Here is a 17162-nt window from a genome sequence, read left to right as displayed (position 1 = left end):
ATGGGTGGTAGCCTCCCCTTGTCCAGGCCTTTAGGGTCCAGTATGGGTGGTAGCCACCTCTCCCTCCCCCTGTCCAGGCCTTTAGGGTCCAGTATGGGTGGTAGCCTCCCCCCGTCCAGACCTTTAGGGTCCAGTATGGGTGGTAGCCTCCCCCTGTCCAGACCTTTAGGGTCCAGTATGGGTGGTAGCCACCTCTCCCTCCCCCTGTCCAGGCCTTTAGGGTCCAGTATGGGTGGTAGCCTCCCCCTGTCCAGGCCTTTAGGGTCCAGGCCTTTAGGGCCCGGTACATGATACTAGAATGTAGTTGTAATCCTGTCTCTGGGATCCAGGTCCGATCCCTCCCAGGCACCGTAGACGACCAGAGTCTGGCAAGTGACGGAGCCGACAGCGACCGCTTCAGTGGGAGTGTCTCCAGCTTCCTGGCCAATGAGAAGCTCCTGTCTATGGACAGCATGAACAGTGATGTCACAGGTGAGGCCCCACCCCTGTCCTAGCTCAACATGAAGCTTATTCAGGAAGATGCAGCATTACTGACCATTCACATAGAAATGGATAGTGCAGAACAGACATGGGGTTTTTGCGTTGTCAAAAAGAATAGGAAATTGTGCCAGCTCTATGCATTTAATTTATTTCTACAACAATGTGAACGTTCACCTTTCTGAACACCTCTCTGGTGGGGGTTATAGCTGTGTATTGGGTCTGAACACCTCTCTGGTGGGGGTTATAGCTGTGTATTGTCTGAACACCTCTCTGGTGGGGGTTATAGCTGTGTATTGTGTCTGAACACCTCTCTGGTGGGGGTTATAGCTGTGTATTGGGTCTGAACACCTCTCTGGTGGGGGTTATAGCTGTGTATTGGGTCTGAACACCTCTCTGGTGGGGGTTATAGCTGTGTATTGTGTCTGAACACCTCTCTGGTGGGGGTTATAGCTGTGTATTGTGTCTGAACACCTCTCTGGTGGGGGTGATAGCTGTGTATTGTGTCTGAACACCTCTCTGGTGGGGGTTATAGCTGTGTATTGTCTGAACACCTCTCTGGTGGGGGTTATAGCTGTGTATTGTGTCTGAACACCTCTCTGGTGGGGGTTATAGCTGTGTATTGGGTCTGAACACCTCTCTGGTGGTGGTTATAGCTGTGTATTGTGTCTGAACACCTCTCTGGTGGGGGTTATAGCTGTGTATTGTGTCTGAACACCTCCCTGGTGGGGGTTATAGCTGTGTATTGGGTCTGAACACCTCTCTGGTGGTGGTTATAGCTGTGTATTGGGTCTGAACACCTCTCTGGTAGGGGTTATAGCTGTGTATTGTGTCTGAACACCTCTCTGGTGGGGGTTATAGCTGTGTATTGGGTCTGAACACCTCTCTGGTGGGGGTTATAGCTGTGTATTTTGTCTGAACACCTCTCTGGTGGGGGTTATAGCTGTGTATTGTGTTTGTCGTTCTATTGATGATTGATCTTTGCCTGTTTGTCTGTTTGATCCCCAGATGACGATATCGACGTGAACGACCTGCAGGATGAAGATCTGGACCTGTTCTTAAACAAGCTGGTTAGCCCTGCCATGCAGAGAGGACGGGTGGAGGGACAGGAGATACCTGTGGCTGTAAGATGACCTCTCTGCCTGCTTTCTCCTCTCTCTTCCTCTGCTTTCTCCCCGTCTCTTCCCCGGCTTTCTCCTCTCTCTCCCCCTGCTTTCTCCTCTCTTCCTCCTCTCTCTCCCCCTGCTTTCTCCTCTCTTCCTCCTCTCTCTCCCCCTGCTTTCTCCTCTCTTCCTCCTCTCTCTCCCCCTGCTTTCTCCCCGTCTCCTCCTCTCTGCCTGCTTTCTCCTCTCTCTTCCTCTGCTTTCTCCCCGTCTCCTCTCTCTTCCTCTGCTTTCTCCTCTCTTCCTCCTCTCTCTTCCCCTGCTTTCTCCTCTCTTCCTCCTCTCTCTTCCCCTGCTTTCTCCTCTCTTCCTCCTCTCTCTCCCCCTGCTTTCTCCTCTCTTCCTCTGCTTTCTCCCCGTCTCCTCTCTTCCCCTGCTTTCTCCCCGTCTCAACACATGTTATTTTTATGTCTGTTTCTTCATTCATAATAATATTGTATTGATTTTCAGGACCAGCCAGCCAACCAATACTATTCATCTCAGCCCAGTTCCACAGAACCACAGAAGAACAGATACCAGTTCCTGGATGACTATGATCAGGTGGATACAACTCCTCCATGACACAATTACTTTTATTACTTTCCAGGCAGACAGGTGGTCGGGCAGGCGGGTGGGCGGGCAGGCAGGCGGGTGGGCGGGCAGGCGGGCGGGCAGGTGGTCGGGCAGGCAGGCAGGCAGGCGGGCGGGTGGGCGGGCAGGCAGGCGGGTGGGCAGGCAGGCAGGCGGGCAGGCGGGCAGGTGGTCGGGCAGACAGGCAGGCAGGCGGGCAGGCAGGTGGTCGGGCAGGCAGGCAGGTGGTCGGGCAGGCAGGCAGGCAGGCGGGCAGGCAGGTGGTCGGGCAGGCAGGCAGGCAGGCGGGCAGGCAGGCGGGCGGGTAGGCAGGCGGGCAGACAGGTGGTCGGGCAGGCAGGCAGGTGGTCGGGCAGGCAGGCGGGTAGGCAGGCGGGCAGACAGGTGGTCGGGCAGGCAGGCGGGCGGGCAGACAGGCAGGCGGGCAGGCAGGCGGGCGGGCAGGCGGGCGGGTAGGCAGGCGGGCAGGCAGACAGGTGGTCGGGCGGGCGGGCGGGTAGGCAGGCGGACAGACAGGCGGGCAGACAGACAGGCGGGCAGGCAGGTGGTCGGGCAGGCAGGCGGACAGGCAGTCTATTCAGTGTCATCCATTAGCATCGACTAATCAGGCGGTTACAGACTTATTTTCAGCCGGTAACTTTTTCCACTTCATTAACTAAGATACTTTTTTATAAAAGTTTGAATTCGCTAGTCCGTCAATCCCTCTCCCGCTAGAATGAACGACAAGCATCTTCTAGAGATCTGTTGATAGGACAGGCGCCTGTCAGAGCATCTTCTAGAGATCTGTTGATAGGACAGGCGCCTGTCAGAGCATCTTCTAGAGATCTGTTGATAGGACAGGCGCCTGTCAGTCACAACGTGAGCGATGACAGGAAAACGCATTGTGTCCCTCGTCCAGTTTGTGGGCGCTGTTGTTGGTTGCAGTCTAATTTCTTTCCACGTCATTTCCACGTCTCTCGTAATGTAAGTGGTAACGATGAGTTGAAACCCTCCACTGAGCCTAATTAGAGTTTTTTTGGTACATTTATTTTATTTTCAAGTGTTTCTCGCAGCCAGCCATGCGGAGTAGTGGGGCATAGTAGGCTATTTACTGTGCTGTGATTGACAGCTGAGCAGCCAGTGGTGACTAGGTGGGCTGTGATTGACAGCTGAGCAGCCAGTGGTGACTAGGTGGGCTGTGATTGACAGCTGAGCAGCCAGTGTTGACTAGGTGGGCTGTGATTGACAGCTGAGCAGCCAGTGGTGACTAGGTGGGCTGTGATTGACAGCTGAGCAGCCAGTGTTGACTAGGTGGGCTGTGATTGACAGCTGAGCAGCCAGTGGTGACTAGGTGGGCTGTGATTGACAGCTGAGCAGCCAGTGTTGACTAGGTGGGCTGTGATTGACAGCTGAGCAGCCAGTGTTGACTAGGTGGGCTGTGATTGACAGCTGAGCAGCCAGTGGTGACTAGGTGGGCTGTGATTGACAGCTGAGCAGCCAGTGGTGACTAGGTGGGCTGTGATTGACAGCTGAGCAGCCAGTGTTGACTAGGTGTGCTGTGATTGACAGCTGAGCAGCCAGTGTTGACTAGGTGAGCTGTGATTGACAGCTGAGCAGTCAGTGTTGACTAGGTGGGCTGTGATTGACAGCTGAGCAGCCAGTGTTGACTAGGTGGGCTGTGATTGACAGCTGAGCAGCCAGTGTTGACTAGGTGTGCTGTGATTGACAGCTGAGCAGCCAGTGTTGACTAGGTGGGCTGTGATTGACAGCTGAGCAGCCAGTGTTGACTAGGTGGGCTGTGATTGACAGCTGAGCAGCCAGTGTTGACTAGGTGGGCTGTGATTGACAGCTGAGCAGCCAGTGTTGACTAGGTGGGCTGTGATTGGCAACTGAGCAGCCAGTTGACTGTTCAGTCAGTTGGAAACCTTTTATAACCAAAAGTCCTTCTCCTGTATCTCTTTGCCGTTCATCAATCATGAGGTTAAATGTATATGGTGTCACATCATGGGGCGGCAGGGTAGCCTAGTGGTTAGAGCGTTGGACCAGTAACCGAAAGGTTGCTGGATCGAATCCCCCGAGCTGACAAGGTACATATCTGTCGTTCTGCCCCTGAAACAAGGCATTTAACCCACTGTTCCTAGGCCGTCATTGAAAATAAGAATTTGTTCTTAACTGACTTACCAAGTTAAATAAAAAAAATAAAAAAACATCTGGACAAGAAAACCAAGGATTGTCTAGGTTTCTTTTCCTGGGATGTCGGGGCTTGTCAGACAAGACGAAGGTCACTCACTTTAGCGTCACTTTAGCGTCACTTTAGCGTCAGTGTAGCTTACCGCATCTCGCTGACAGAGCTTTTGGGAAGTGTGTTTGTCTGTGTGAGTTGACTATGCCAACAATTTGGAAATTCCAACACATGAATGTTTATTACAAAAACAAGAAGTGACCGTCACTTTCCTCAACTCTTAGCCAGGAGTACCAGTTTATTACTGGCCACCCATTCCAAAACAGATTGCAGCTCTTTGTTAAGGGTTTCAGTGACTTCATTAGCTGGGGTTGCTGATGCATATATGATTGAATCATCAGCGTACTTTGTTTTAATGCCAGTGGCAGGTCATTGGTAAAAATAGAAAAGAGTAGAGGTCCTAGAGAGCTGCCCTGCGGTACACCACACTGTTTGACATTAGAGAAGCTTCCATTAAAGAAAAGCCCCTGAGTTCTATTAGATTGCCATATTGTGGATTCAGAGCCGAGGTTGAAAAGCCTTAACACAAGTCCCCCCCCCCCCACCAACAGGTTATGGTCAATATCAAAGAAGATCGATTAAATGTTAAAGTTTTAATGTTCTTATTCCTGATCATATATCCAAAACAACTAACAATACACTGAATTCATGTTCAGTCATTTACATTTTAAAGTAAAGTCTTTCTAAACAATACCACAAAGGTTTCCAATCTGGGAGGTGAACTCGATAAAGTATTGAATAATTTAGTGTGTATTTTGGATCGAATCAAGGCAGTAGAATGTACCAGATTCCAAAAATTTCGACCACCTCTGGCTCAGGTGGGGCCTGGTTGGCTCCGTCTCTGGCCGTCCGGGGCCTGGTTGGCTCCGTCTCTGGCTCAGGTGGGGCCTGGTTGGCTCCGTCTCTGGCTCAGGTGGGGCCTGGTTGGCTCCGTCTCTGGCTCAGGTGGGGCCTGGTTGGCTCCGTCTCTGGCTCAGGTGGGGCCTGGTTGGCTCCGTCTCTGGCTCAGGTGGGGCCTGGTTGGCTCCGTCTCTGGCTCAGGTGGGGCCTGGTTGGCTCCGTCTCTGGCTCAGGTGGGGCCTGGTTGGCTCCGTCTCTGGCTCAGGTGGGGCCTGGTTGGCTCCGTCTCTGGCTCGGTTGGGGCCTGGTTGGCTCCGTCTCTGGCTCGGTTGGGGCCTGGTTGGCTCCGTCTCTGGCTCGGTTGGGGCCTGGTTGGCTCCGTCTCTGGCTCGGTTGGGGCCTGGTTGGCTCCGTCTCTGGCTCGGTTGGGGCCTGGTTGGCTCCGTCTCTGGCTCGGTTGGGGCCTGGTTGGCTCCGTCTCTGGCTCGGTTGGGGCCTGGTTGGCTCCGTCTCTGGCTCGGTTGGGGCCTGGTTGGCTCCGTCTCTGGCTCGGTTGGGGCCTGGTTGGCTCCGTCTCTGGCTCGGTTGGGGCCTGGTTGGCTCCGTCCCTGGCTCGGTTGGGGCCTGGTTGGCTCCGTCCCTGGCTCGGTTGGGGCCTGGTTGGCTCCGTCCCTGGCTCGGTTGGGGCCTGGTTGGCTCCGTCCCTGGCTCAGGTGGGGCCTGGTTGGCTCCGTCCCTGGCTCAGGTGGGGCCTGGTTGGCTCCGTCCCTGGCTCAGGTGGGGCCTGGTTGGCTCCGTCCCTGGCTCAGGTGGGGCCTGGTTGGCTCCGTCCCTGGCTCAGGTGGGGCCTGGTTGGCTCCGTCCCTGGCTCAGGTGGGGCCTGGTTGGCTCCGTCCCTGGCTCAGGTGGGGCCTGGTTGGCTCCGTCCCTGGCTCAGGTGGGGCCTGGTTGGCTCCGTCCCTGGCTCAGGTGGGGCCTGGTTGGCTCCGTCCCTGGCTCAGGTGGGGCCTGGTTGGCTCCGTCCCTGGCTCAGGTGGGGCCTGGTTGGCTCCGTCCCTGGCTCAGGTGGGGCCTGGTTGGCTCCGTCCCTGGCTCAGGTGGGGCCTGGTTGGCTCCGTCCCTGGCTCAGGTGGGGCCTGGTTGGCTCCGTCCCTGGCTCAGGTGGGGCCTGGTTGGCTCCGTCCCTGGCTCAGGTGGGGCCTGGTTGGCTCCGTCCCTGGCTCAGGTGGGGCCTGGTTGGCTCCGTCCCTGGCTCAGGTGGGGCCTGGTTGGCTCCGTCCCTGGCTCAGGTGGGGCCTGGTTGGCTCCGTCCCTGGCTCAGGTGGGGCCTGGTTGGCTCCGTCCCTGGCTCGGCAGGCCCTGGTTGGCTGCGTCTTCTATTTGGTTGGCTATTCCTATGTACTAGTGGAAAACACTGGTATATTGAAACCTTATTTATGGAGACTAAGAGCAGCTCTGTCATACACTTGTCAGCCAATGGATCTTGTTCACAACTAGTATTCTTTATTCATCTTCCTGTACAAACTAAACAGTATATTAGTATTCTATTTCAGCCTGGTTTCACTAAGATTGGATTGTTTGTCCTGTCATGAGGGTTTCCAGATGCCTGACGTGCGGCTGGCTGCTACAGGGATGGACTCGTGTCCTGGTAGTGATGAGGAGGACACTGAGGATGACCTGGAGGCAGCTAGGGGACACAGTTCTACCAGACACAGACTACTGCTGTCCAGCACCTCCCGACGGCTGGTATGATACGTCGCTGTCTTGTCTCTATCTCACTGCTCCTGTCTGACCTGTTCAGTAGAAAACACAAAGCTGATCAACGTTACAAAATCAGTCTCAAACCAATCAGTATTTGATAAATTGATGTTAACGTTTTGGTTTTCAAAATGTTTTTCTCCCCCTAAATAGTCCGTCTGAACACAGCCCTGTTTTATCCTGTCAGACCAGAGGTCATGGGTTATGTTTGTCTGGGTTAGGTGGGAGAGAGCAACCGTCCCAGCTTCAGACCTGGGCTGGAGGGAGGCAGCTCTGACGAAGAAGCTTACTCTGGTCGTAACTCTCCTCTAACTGGGTACGAACACAGATACTCTGCGGAGGGCCAAGTCATCAACACTGTAACAGGTAACAGACACTGAACAAAAATAGAAAAGTGTTGGTCTCATGTTTCATGAGCTGAAATCAAAGATCCCAGAAATGTTTCATACTCACAACAAACTGATTTCTTTCTACTTCTGTGCACAAATTTGTTTACATCCCTGTTAGTGAGCATTTCTCCTTTTGCCAAGATAATCCATCCACTTCACAGGTGTGGCAAATCAACAAGCTGATTAAATGTCATGATTACACATGTGCACCTTGTGCTGGGGACTCTAAAATGTGCAGTTCTCTCACCCAACACGATGTCTCAAATTGAGAAAGGTTACAATTGGCGTGCTGTCTGCAGAAATCTCCACGAGCTGTTGCCGGATAATTGAATGTTCATTTCTCTATCATAAGCTACCTCTAACCCCATTTTTGAGAATTTGACAGTACGTCCAACTTCATAACCGCAGACCACGTGTATGGCGTTGTGTGGGAGAGCGGTTTGCTGATGCCAACGTTGTGAACAGAGTGCCCCATGGCGGCGGTGGGGTTATGGTATTGGGAAGAGTGGCCCATGGTGGAGGTGGGGTTATGGTATGGGGCAGAGTGGCCCCATGGTGGAGGTGGGGTTATGGTATGGGGCAGAGTGGCCCCATGGTGGAGGTGGGGTTATGGTATGGGGCAGAGTGGCCCCATGGTGGAGGTGGGGTTATGGTATGGGGCAGAGTGGCCCATGGTGATGGTGGGGTTATGGTATGGGGCAGAGTGGCCCCATGGTGGAGGTGGGGTTATGGTATGGGGCAGAGTGGCCCCATGGTGGAGGTGGGGTTATGGTATGGGGCAGAGCGGCCCATGGTGGGGTTATGGTATGGGGCAGAGTGGCCCATGGTGGGGTTATGGTATGGGGCAGAGTGGCCCATGGTGGGGTTATGGTATGGGGCAGAGTGGCCCATGGTGGGGTTATGGTATGGGGCAGAGTGGGCCCATGGTGGAGGTGGGGTTATGGTATGGGGCAGAGTGGCCCCATGGTGGAGGTGGGGTTATGGTATGGGGCAGAGTGGCCCATGGTGGGGTTATGGTATGGGGCAGAGTGGCCCATGGTGGGGTTATGGTATGGGGCAGAGTGGCCCATGGTGGGGTTATGGTATGGGGCAGAGTGGCCCATGGTGGGGTTATGGTATGGGGCAGAGTGGCCCATGGTGGGGTTATGGTATGGGGCAGAGTGGCCCATGGTGGGGTTATGGTATGGGGCAGAGTGGCCCATGGTGGGGTTATGGTATGGGGCAGAGTGGGCCCATGGTGGAGGTGGGGTTATGGTATGGGGCAGAGTGGGCCCATGGTGGAGGTGGGGTTATGGTATGGGGCAGAGTGGCCCATGGTGGAGGTGGGGTTATGGTATGGGGCAGAGTGGGCCCATGGTGGAGGTGGGGTTATGGTATGGGGCAGAGTGGGCCCATGGTGGAGGTGGGGTTATGGTATGGGGCAGAGTGGCCCATGGTGGAGGTGGGGTTATGGTATGGGGCAGAGTGGCCCATGGTGGGGTTATGGTATGGGGCAGAGTGGCCCCATGGTGGGGTTATGGTATGGGGCAGAGTGGCCCATGGTGGGGTTATGGTATGGGGCAGAGTGGCACATGTGCACCTTGTGCTGGGGACTCTAAAATGTGCAGTTCTCTCACCCAACACGATGTCTCAAATTGAGAAAGGTTACAATTGGCGTGCTGTCTGCAGAAATCTCCACGAGCTGTTGCCGGATAATTGAATGTTCATTTCTCTATCATAAGCTACCTCTAACCCCATTTTTGAGAATTTGACAGTACGTCCAACTTCATAACCGCAGACCACGTGTATGGCGTTGTGTGGGAGAGCGGTTTGCTGATGCCAACGTTGTGAACAGAGTGCCCCATGGCGGCGGTGGGGTTATGGTATTGGGAAGAGTGGCCCATGGTGGAGGTGGGGTTATGGTATGGGGCAGAGTGGCCCCATGGTGGAGGTGGGGTTATGGTATGGGGCAGAGTGGCCCCATGGTGGAGGTGGGGTTATGGTATGGGGCAGAGTGGCCCCATGGTGGAGGTGGGGTTATGGTATGGGGCAGAGTGGCCCATGGTGATGGTGGGGTTATGGTATGGGGCAGAGTGGCCCCATGGTGGAGGTGGGGTTATGGTATGGGGCAGAGTGGCCCCATGGTGGAGGTGGGGTTATGGTATGGGGCAGAGTGGCCCCATGGTGGAGGTGGGGTTATGGTATGGGGCAGAGTGGCCCCATGGTGGAGGTGGGGTTATGGTATGGGGCAGAGTGGCCCATGGTGGAGGTGGGGTTATGGTATGGGGCAGAGTGGCCCATGGTGGAGGTGGGGTTATGGTATGGGGCAGAGTGGCCCCATGGTGGAGGTGGGGTTATGGTATGGGGCAGAGTGGCCCCATGGTGGAGGTGGGGTTATGGTATGGGGCAGAGTGGCCCCATGGTGGAGGTGGGGTTATGGTATGGGGCAGAGTGGCCCCATGGTGGAGGTGGGGTTATGGTATGGGGCAGAGTGGCCCATGGTGGGGTTATGGTATGGGGCAGAGTGGCCCATGGTGGGGTTATGGTATGGGGCAGAGTGGCCCATGGTGGGGTTATGGTATGGGGCAGAGTGGCCCATGGTGGGGTTATGGTATGGGGCAGAGTGGCCCATGGTGGGGTTATGGTATGGGGCAGAGTGGCCCATGGTGGGGTTATGGTATGGGGCAGAGTGGGCCCATGGTGGAGGTGGGGTTATGGTATGGGGCAGAGTGGCCCCATGGTGGAGGTGGGGTTATGGTATGGGGCAGAGTGGCCCATGGTGGGGTTATGGTATGGGGCAGAGTGGCCCATGGTGGGGTTATGGTATGGGGCAGAGTGGCCCATGGTGGGGTTATGGTATGGGGCAGAGTGGCCCATGGTGGGGTTATGGTATGGGGCAGAGTGGCCCATGGTGGGGTTATGGTATGGGGCAGAGTGGCCCATGGTGGGGTTATGGTATGGGGCAGAGTGGGCCCATGGTGGAGGTGGGGTTATGGTATGGGGCAGAGTGGCCCCATGGTGGAGGTGGGGTTATGGTATGGGGCAGAGTGGCCCATGGTGGGGTTATGGTATGGGGCAGAGTGGCCCATGGTGGGGTTATGGTATGGGGCAGAGTGGCCCATGGTGGGGTTATGGTATGGGGCAGAGTGGCCCATGGTGGGGTTATGGTATGGGGCAGAGTGGCCCATGGTGGGGTTATGGTATGGGGCAGAGTGGCCCATGGTGGGGTTATGGTATGGGGCAGAGTGGCCCATGGTGGGGTTATGGTATGGGGCAGAGTGGGCCCATGGTGGGGTTATGGTATGGGGCAGAGTGGGCCCATGGTGGAGGTGGGGTTATGGTATGGGGCAGAGTGGGCCCATGGTGGAGGTGGGGTTATGGTATGGGGCAGAGTGGCCCATGGTGGAGGTGGGGTTATGGTATGGGGCAGAGTGGGCCCATGGTGGAGGTGGGGTTATGGTATGGGGCAGAGTGGGCCCATGGTGGAGGTGGGGTTATGGTATGGGGCAGAGTGGCCCATGGTGGAGGTGGGGTTATGGTATGGGGCAGAGTGGCCCATGGTGGGGTTATGGTATGGGGCAGAGTGGCCCCATGGTGGGGTTATGGTATGGGGCAGAGTGGCCCATGGTGGGGTTATGGTATGGGGCAGAGTGGCCCATGGTGGGGTTATGGTATGGGGCAGAGTGGCCCATGGTGGGGTTATGGTATGGGGCAGAGTGGCCCATGGTGGGGTTATGGTATGGGGCAGAGTGGCCCATGGTGGGGTTACGGTATGGGGCAGAGTGGCCCCATGGTGGGGTTACGGTATGGGGCAGAGTGCCCCATGGTGGGGTTACGGTATGGGGCAGAGTGCCCCATGGTGGGGTTACGGTATGGGGCAGAGTGGCCCATGGTGGGGTTACGGTATGGGGCAGAGTGGCCCATGGTGGGGTTACGGTATGGGGCAGAGTGGCCCATGGTGGGGTTACGGTATGGGGCAGAGTGGCCCATGGTGGGGTTACGGTATGGGGCAGAGTGGCCCATGGTGGAGGTGGGGTTACGGTATGGGGCAGAGTGGCCCATGGTGGAGGTGGGGTTACGGTATGGGGCAGAGTGGCCCATGGTGGAGGTGGGGTTATGGTATGGGGCAGGCGTAAGTTACAGACAACAAACACAATTGCGTTTTATCGATGGCAATTTGAATGCACAGAGATACTGTGACGAGATCCTGAGGCCCATGGTGGCGGATGAATGGCACCACAATCACCTCATGTCTCAGCATGATAACGCACGGCCCCCCATGTCTCAAGGATCTGTACACAATTCCTGGAAGCTGAAAATGTCCCAGTTCTTCCATGGCCTGCGTACTCACCAGACATGTCACCTGTTGCGCTTGTTTGGGATGCTCTGGATCGACGTTTACGACAGCGTGTTCCAGTTCCCGCCAAAAAATCCAACCAACTTCACACAGCCATTGAAGATGAATGGGACAATATTCTACAGGCCACAATCAACAGCCTGACCCATCAACAGCCTGACCCATCAACAGCCTGACCCATCAACAGCCTGACCCATCAACAGCCTGACCCATCAACAGCCTGACCCATCAACAGCCTGACCCATCAACAGCCTGACCCATCAACAGCCTGACCCATCAACAGCCTGACCCATCAACAGCCTGACCCATCAACAGCCTGACCCATCAACAGCCTGATCAACTCTATGTGAAGGAGATGTGTCGCCCTGCATGGGGCTAAATGGTGGTCACACCAGATACTGACTGGTTTTCTGATCCACACCCCCTACCTTTTATTATTTTAATGTATCTGTGACCAACAGATGCATTTCCCAGTCATGTGAAAGCCATAGGTTAGGGCCTAATGAATTTATTTAAATTGACTGATTTCCTTATATGAACGTGCTAATCTCTGGGTGGATGTTGGTGACCTCTGGGTGGATGTTGGTGACCTCTGGGGTGGATGTTGGTGACCTCTGGGTGGATGTTGGTGACCTCTGGGTGGACGTTGGTGACCTCTGGGTGGACGTTGGTGACCTCTGGGTGGACGTTGGTGACCTCTGGGTGGACGTTGGTGACCTCTGGGTGGACCTCTGGGTGGATGTTGGTGACCTCTGGGTGGATGTTGGTAACAGGTCATCTGTTCTTCACCAGGAGGAGGAGGCGACGGGAGCAGTGGGAGTGAGGAGGGAGGGAACGATGGAGTGTTCACTCTACCCCTCTCCTCCACCTCCTCGGCCCAGACCACCTACGATGTGCTGCGGGGGCTGGGTATCCTGGGGGGCAGCGTGCCGGGAGAGAATGCCCAGGACCTGATGGGGGACCGTGTGGGGCCGGTGGGGACTGGAGAGACCAGCTCTGGGCCACAGAGGACGTCCCCTGTCAACTGGAGTATGGCCTTAGACAGACAGGAGGCGCTGGTGAGTCTTCTGTTGGCCATTTTTCCATTACAACACCAGTGCGAACTGAGACTTTGTACGTGGCAGGAGTTGTACCTAGAGGCCAGGAGTTCCTCCGGGTCAGGTCACGCTGTCAGGAAAAACTCCTGGCCTCCCACTACCCTGTTCTGTGCTATTTACCGGCAGTGATACGGTCACCGGCAGTGATACGGTCACCGGACATAATACGGTCATCTGTGTCACCGGACGTGATACGGTCACCTGCGTCACCTGCAGTGATATACGGTCATCTTTGTCACCTGAACTGATACTGTTACATACAACAAAGACACTTGTATAATCTTGTCCCCTCCATTAATGTGTGTGTGGGGGGTTTGGTTGTGCAGGATGCCATGGACAGTACAGAGTCTGGGGTGGCAGGGGAGGGTCACGGTGTCTTGGATTCTATATACCTGAGGACTGGAGCTGGACACTGGAGACCCCAGGACATGACCTCTCACCTCCAGACCACACAGAGCAGCTTCCACCTCTCTCAGGTACACTTACACACCAATACATTTAGGACATGCTGCCCCTTGGGGTTAAACATTTTGAAAAATCCCAACATCTCCTAGTTGAATTAAGGTAAAGGTAAAAAAATATATACAGTGTTAGTGAGTTCTGCCCTTCTATACCAGGTGCTACCTTCGCTTAGTGATGATGAGGAGGAGGGGAGGGGGGGGCCTGCTGCCCTGGGGCCAAGAGGAGGTCCATGTGGGGACTCCTCTGCACCTCCTGGTCCTCCTGGCCTGTCAGATATGAGTCAGGGTGAGAAGGATCCTCTCTCCACCTCTCTGGAGGCTAAGTACCTCTCTCAGAGCTTCCACCAGGAGGACTCCTCTGACAGCGACTGGAACCACTGTCCTGATAACCTGGACTTCCAACCGGGTAAGTCCCAAACAGCTCCCCGTTTAGGGGTCCGGTACAAACGGCTCCCCGTGTAGTGGTCCGGTACAAACGGCTCCCCGCGTAGCGGTCCGGTACAAACGGCTCCCCGTGTAGCGGTCCGGTACAAACGGCTCCCCGCGTAGCGGTCCGGTACAAACGGCTCCCCGCGTAGCGGTCCGGTACAAACGGCTCCCCGCGTAGCGGTCCGGTACAAACGGCTCCCCGCGTAGAGGTCCGGTACGAACGGCTCCCCGCGTAGCGGTCCGGTACAAACGGCTCCCCGCGTAGCGGTCCGGTACGAACGGCCCCCCGCGTAGCGGTCCGGCACAAACGGCTCCCCGCGTAGCGGTCCGGCACAAACGGCTCCCCGCGTAGCGGTCCGGCACAAACGGCTCCCCGCGTAGCGGTCCGGCACAAACGGCTCCCCGCGTAGCGGTCCGGCACAAACGGCTCCCCGCGTAGCGGTCCGGCACAAACGGCTCCCCGCGTAGCGGTCCGGCACAAACGGCTCCCCGCGTAGCGGTCCGGCACAAACGGCTCCCCGCGTAGCGGTCCGGCACAAACGGCTCCCCGCGTAGCGGTCCGGCACAAACGGCTCCCCGCGTAGCGGTCCGGCACAAACGGCTCCCCGCGTAGCGGTCCGGCACAAACGGCTCCCCGCGTAGCGGTCCGGCACAAACGGCTCCCCGCGTAGCGGTCCGGCACAAACGGCTCCCCGCGTAGCGGTCCGGCACAAACGGCTCCCCGCGTAGCGGTCCGGCACAAACGGCTCCCCGCGTAGCGGTCCGGCACAAACGGCTCCCCGCGTAGCGGTCCGGCACAAACGGCTCCCCGCGTAGCGGTCCGGCACAAACGGCTCCCCGCGTAGCGGTCCGGCACAAACGGCTCCCCGCGTAGCGGTCCGGCACAAACGGCTCCCCGCGTAGCGGTCCGGCACAAACGGCTCCCCGCGTAGCGGTCCGGCACAAACGGCTCCCCGCGTAGCGGTCCGGCACAAACGGCTCCCCGCGTAGCGGTCCGGCACAAACGGCTCCCCGCGTAGCGGTCCGGCACAAACGGCTCCCCGCGTAGCGGTCCGGCACAAACGGCTCCCCGCGTAGCGGTCCGGCACAAACGGCTCCCCGCGTAGCGGTCCGGCACAAACGGCTCCCCGCGTAGCGGTCCGGCACAAACGGCTCCCCGCGTAGCGGTCCGGCACAAACGGCTCCCCGCGTAGCGGTCCGGCACAAACGGCTCCCCGCGTAGCGGTCCGGCACAAACGGCTCCCCGCGTAGCGGTCCGGCACAAACGGCTCCCCGCGTAGCGGTCCGGCACAAACGGCTCCCCGCGTAGCGGTCCGGCACAAACGGCTCCCCGCGTAGCGGTCCGGCACAAACGGCTCCCCGCGTAGCGGTCCGGCACAAACGGCTCCCCGCGTAGCGGTCCGGCACAAACGGCTCCCCGCGTAGCGGTCCGGCACAAACGGCTCCCCGCGTAGCGGTCCGGCACAAACGGCTCCCCGCGTAGCGGTCCGGCACAAACGGCTCCCCGCGTAGCGGTCCGGCCCAAACGGCTCCCCGCGTAGCGGTCCGGCCCAAACGGCTCCCCGCGTAGCGGTCCGGCCCAAACGGCTCCCCGCGTAGCGGTCCGGCCCAAACGGCTCCCCGCGTAGCGGTCCGGCCCAAACGGCTCCCCGCGTAGCGGTCCGGCCCAAACGGCTCCCCGCGTAGCGGTCCGGCCCAAACGGCTCCCCGCGTAGCGGTCCGGCCCAAACGGCTCCCCGCGTAGCGGTCCGGCCCAAACGGCTCCCCGCGTAGCGGTCCGGCCCAAACGGCTCCCCGCGTAGCGGTCCGGCCCAAACGGCTCCCCGCGTAGCGGTCCGGCCCAAACGGCTCCCCGCGTAGCGGTCCGGTACAAACGGCTCCCCGCGTAGGAGGGGGCGGCGGGTGGCCTGGTGGTTAGAGCGTTGGGCCAATAACCGAAAGGTTGCTGGAAGGTAAAAATCTGTTCTTCTGCCCCTGAACAAGGCAGTTAACCCACTGTTCCCCTGAGCAAGGCAGTTAACCCCACTGTTCCCCTGAACAAGGCAGTTAACCCACTGTTCCCCTGAACAAGGCAGTTAACCCCACTGTTCCCCTGAACAAGGCAGTTAACCCCACTGTTCCCCTGAACAAGGCAGTTAACCCCACTGTTCCCCTGAACAAGGCAGTTAACCCCACTGTTCCCCTGAACAAGGCAGTTAACCCCACTGTTCCCCTGAACAAGGCAGTTAACCCACTGTTCCCCTGAACAAGGCAGTTAACCCACTGTTCCCCTGAACAAGGCAGTTAACCCACTGTTCCCCTGAACAAGGCAGTTAACCCACTGTTCCCCTGAACAAGGCAGTTAACCCACTGTTCCCCTGAACAAGGCAGTTAACCCACTGTTCCCCTGAACAAGGCAGTTAACCCGCTGTTCCCCTGAACAAGGCAGTTAACCCGCTGTTCCCCTGAACAAGGCAGTTAACCCGCTGTTCCCCTGAACAAGGCAGTTAACCCGCTGTTCCCCTGAACAAGGCAGTTAACCCGCTGTTCCCCTGAACAAGGCAGTTAACCCGCTGTTCCCCTGAACAAGGCAGTTAACCCCACTGTTCCCCTGAACAAGGCAGTTAACCCCACTGTTCCCCTGAACAAGGCAGTTAACCCCACTGTGCCCCTGAACAAGGCTGTTAACCCACTGTTCCCCTGAACAAGGCTGTTAACCCACTGTTCCCCTGAACAGGGCAGTTAACCCCACTGTTCCCCTGAACAGGGCAGTTAACCCCACTGTTCCCCTGAACAGGGCAGTTAACCCCACTGTTCCCCTGAACAGGGCAGTTAACCCCACTGTTCCCCTGAACAGGGCAGTTAACCCCACTGTTCCCCTGAACAGGGCAGTTAACCCCACTGTTCCCCTGAACAGGGCAGTTAACCCCACTGTTCCCCTGAACAGGGCAGTTAACCCCACTGTTCCCCTGAACAGGGCAGTTAACCCCACTGTTCCCCTGAACAGGGCAGTTAACCCCACTGTTCCCCTGAACAGGGCAGTTAACCCCACTGTTCCCCTGAACAGGGCAGTTAACCCCACTGTTCCCCTGAACAAGGCAGTTAACCCCACTGTTCCCCTGAACAAGGCAGTTAACCCCACTGTTCCCCTGAACAAGGCAGTTAACCCCACTGTTCCCCTGAACAAGGCAGTTAACCCCACTGTTCCCCTGAACAAGGCAGTTAACCCCACTGTTCCCCTGAACAAGGCAGTTAACCCCACTGTTCCCCTGAACAAGGCAGTTAACCCCACTGTTCCCCTGAACAAGGCAGTTAACCCCACTGTTCCCCTGAACAAGGCAGTTAACCCCACTGTTCCCCTGAACAAGGCAGTTAACCCCACTGTTCCCCTGAACAAGGCAGTTAACCCCACTGTTCCCCTGAACAAGGCAGTTAACCCCAC

At 57.3% G+C, this 17162-nt stretch overlaps 1 protein-coding gene across 8 annotated transcripts in view; it reads left to right on the top strand.

Moving 5' to 3' along the window:
* The window catches only part of LOC129837541 (nucleoporin SEH1-like), a 168329-nt gene that overhangs the window by 30722 nt on the left and 120445 nt on the right, over positions 1-17162 (top strand). For 7 of the 8 annotated variants that reach the window (XM_055903815.1, XM_055903814.1, XM_055903813.1 and 4 more), the window contains exons 6-13: positions 330-471; positions 1486-1601; positions 2091-2180; positions 6865-7017; positions 7251-7395; positions 12547-12812; positions 13178-13327; positions 13469-13718. In XM_055903815.1, coding sequence (XP_055759790.1) covers positions 330-471; positions 1486-1601; positions 2091-2180; positions 6865-7017; positions 7251-7395; positions 12547-12812; positions 13178-13327; positions 13469-13718 — 1312 coding nt within the window. The remainder of the gene's footprint in view (positions 1-329; positions 472-1485; positions 1602-2090; positions 2181-6864; positions 7018-7250; positions 7396-12546; positions 12813-13177; positions 13328-13468; positions 13719-17162) is intronic. The other variant, XM_055903816.1, reaches the window with a different exon arrangement.

Source organism: Salvelinus fontinalis, chromosome 38 (genome assembly GCF_029448725.1).
Source record: "Salvelinus fontinalis isolate EN_2023a chromosome 38, ASM2944872v1, whole genome shotgun sequence".
NCBI classification, from domain to species: Eukaryota; Metazoa; Chordata; class Actinopteri; order Salmoniformes; family Salmonidae; genus Salvelinus; species Salvelinus fontinalis.
Note: the sequence above shows the minus strand (reverse complement) of the source record. Positions and strands in the feature narration are given on the sequence as shown.